Here is a 1,874-nt window from a genome sequence, read left to right as displayed (position 1 = left end):
GCCCGAAAGTCCCTGGGAGGCCACCCTGTGGGCAGAGCCCTTGGGCAGAGGCTGCTGACAGCTGCGGGCTAGACCAGCCACGGGCACCTGGTGTCTGTCGTGTCGTCCTCGCCCATCCTGACACGCCCACCCCGAATGTGTTCTTTAAGAATGTTCCAGAAACAAGAGCACGCGTCCAGCCTGGGAATCTCTGTTACCCGGGACAGTGGGATCCTAGCCCTCTGATGAAATAACTGGAGGGAGGCTGTCACAGTAAAAGCACTCCGCCCTGGAGGCGAGGTGGGAGAGAAAAGCTCCTGTCTCTTGATCCCCAGGTGTCTCTACCTGGAAGGCAAACGCGTGGACACCACTGTCATCCTACTCTGCTGGAGCCCTGCACCCCTTCCTGGCCGCGTGGGGCTGGGGGTGCGGGAGGCGGCCGGAGACAGACAGGGCAGACCGAGCAGCGGCGGCTCAGGGAGCTGTGGCCGGCCCTCCAGCCCTGCCCCATCTCCCCCAACTCAGGTTGAAGAAATCTCTGGGCTTCCCTGGCGGCTCAAATGGTAAAGAATCTGCCTGCAATGCAGGAGACCTGGGTTTGATCCCTGGGTTGGGGACATTCCCCTGGAGAAGGGAATGCCAACCCACTCCAGTATTCTTGCCCGGAGAATTCCATAGACATTAGAGCCTGGTGGGCGACCGTCCACGGACGTGACCGAGCAGCTGACACTTCACACTGGGTTGCAGTAGTGTTTCTCAGCCTGTTGGCATAATCTCCTCATTCATTAAAGAAGATCAACATTATTATGCTGGTTCTGCAGAAGGGTCCCGGTCAGGGTCAGAGAGGTTGTGGGTGTGGAGGGGTTTAGATGGAGAAGCTCTAGGTTACTCACTGTTCTCCCAAGCCTCTTTATTATCCACCCCCACCCCCCAACACCCTGGCCACCAACAGTTTATAAAAATTTCAGCTACGAAGCGTCCCTGGCATGAGCTGTTGCTGTGAGGTGTGTTGTTTGTCTTGAAGACTGAGTCACAGTGACAAGGCACCCAGGGCACTTGTTGTCAGACTCGGGCACCGCTTAGAATGTGAGCCAGCCGCTGCCGGGACTGCCAGCCCTTGGGAGACGGCCCCTCTTGGACGCTGCCCTTCCCTGACTCCTTCATCCCCGGTACAGGGTGGCCCCTTCCTCTTGGGCTGTCACTGTGAGTGGCACTTGCCAAAGGTTCTCAGACTCCAGCAAGGGCTTGCTCCTCTCCCAAGAAGGGTCGGGGACCAGGAGCTGTCGTCACCGTCGCTCGTTTGACCCTGCCTGCCTCCGTGGACCAGGGGCAAGAGGAGGGCATTTGAGTTATGCCACACTCAAAATCCAGTCCGTGTGGACTAGAAATGCGGAAACAGAAGTGGAAACGGTTCACAGGAGACAGCAGGCCATCTCTATGGCATTAGAGTGGTGAAAGATTTCTTAACAAGACTCACAAAGCGACCCACAGAAAAAGGACACACATGACTATATTATAATCGATGCCTTCATTTTGACAAAAGTCACCAGAAACAAAGTGAAAGGTAAGCAGCAGACAGGAGGAAAGAGTTTGCAAGTCATTCAACAAAGCGTTGGTATTCGGCATACACAGAGTCCACAAGAGAGAGACGAACAGCGAAACGAAGCAGACAGAGGATGTGAGCATGCAGTTCGATGACGGGAAGTGTAAATATCTAATAAGTGCTCAGCGTTTCTCCAGCCCTGCTACCTGGGTCAACACGGTCCACAGGGAGCCAGCTCAGTGTCACCAGCCGGGCTGCTCTGCCTCGGGAGAACAGCGCTTCACCACGCGTACCTTCTCAGCTACTGCGAACCTGGTCTAATGTCAAGAAAGCCTCATGTGCCCTCCACAGC

The 1,874-nt window shown here is 55.8% G+C and overlaps 1 protein-coding gene across 1 annotated transcript in view; it reads right to left on the bottom strand.

Moving 5' to 3' along the window:
• ANKRD10 (ankyrin repeat domain 10) overlaps positions 1-1,143 on the bottom strand; it is a 37,131-nt gene extending 35,988 nt beyond the window's left edge. The window contains exon 1 of the mRNA XM_010831544.1: positions 1,056-1,143. Within this exon, the coding sequence (XP_010829846.1) occupies positions 1,056-1,143 (88 nt within the window). The remainder of the gene's footprint in view (positions 1-1,055) is intronic.
• Between the last annotated feature and the right edge of the window lie 731 nt (positions 1,144-1,874).

Source organism: Bison bison, unplaced genomic scaffold (genome assembly GCF_000754665.1).
Source record: "Bison bison bison isolate TAMUID 2011002044 unplaced genomic scaffold, Bison_UMD1.0 scf7180017864527, whole genome shotgun sequence".
In the NCBI taxonomy this organism is placed as follows: domain Eukaryota; kingdom Metazoa; phylum Chordata; class Mammalia; order Artiodactyla; family Bovidae; genus Bison; species Bison bison.
The sequence above is the reverse complement of the archived record's forward strand: the minus strand, read 5'-3'. Positions and strand labels throughout refer to the sequence as shown.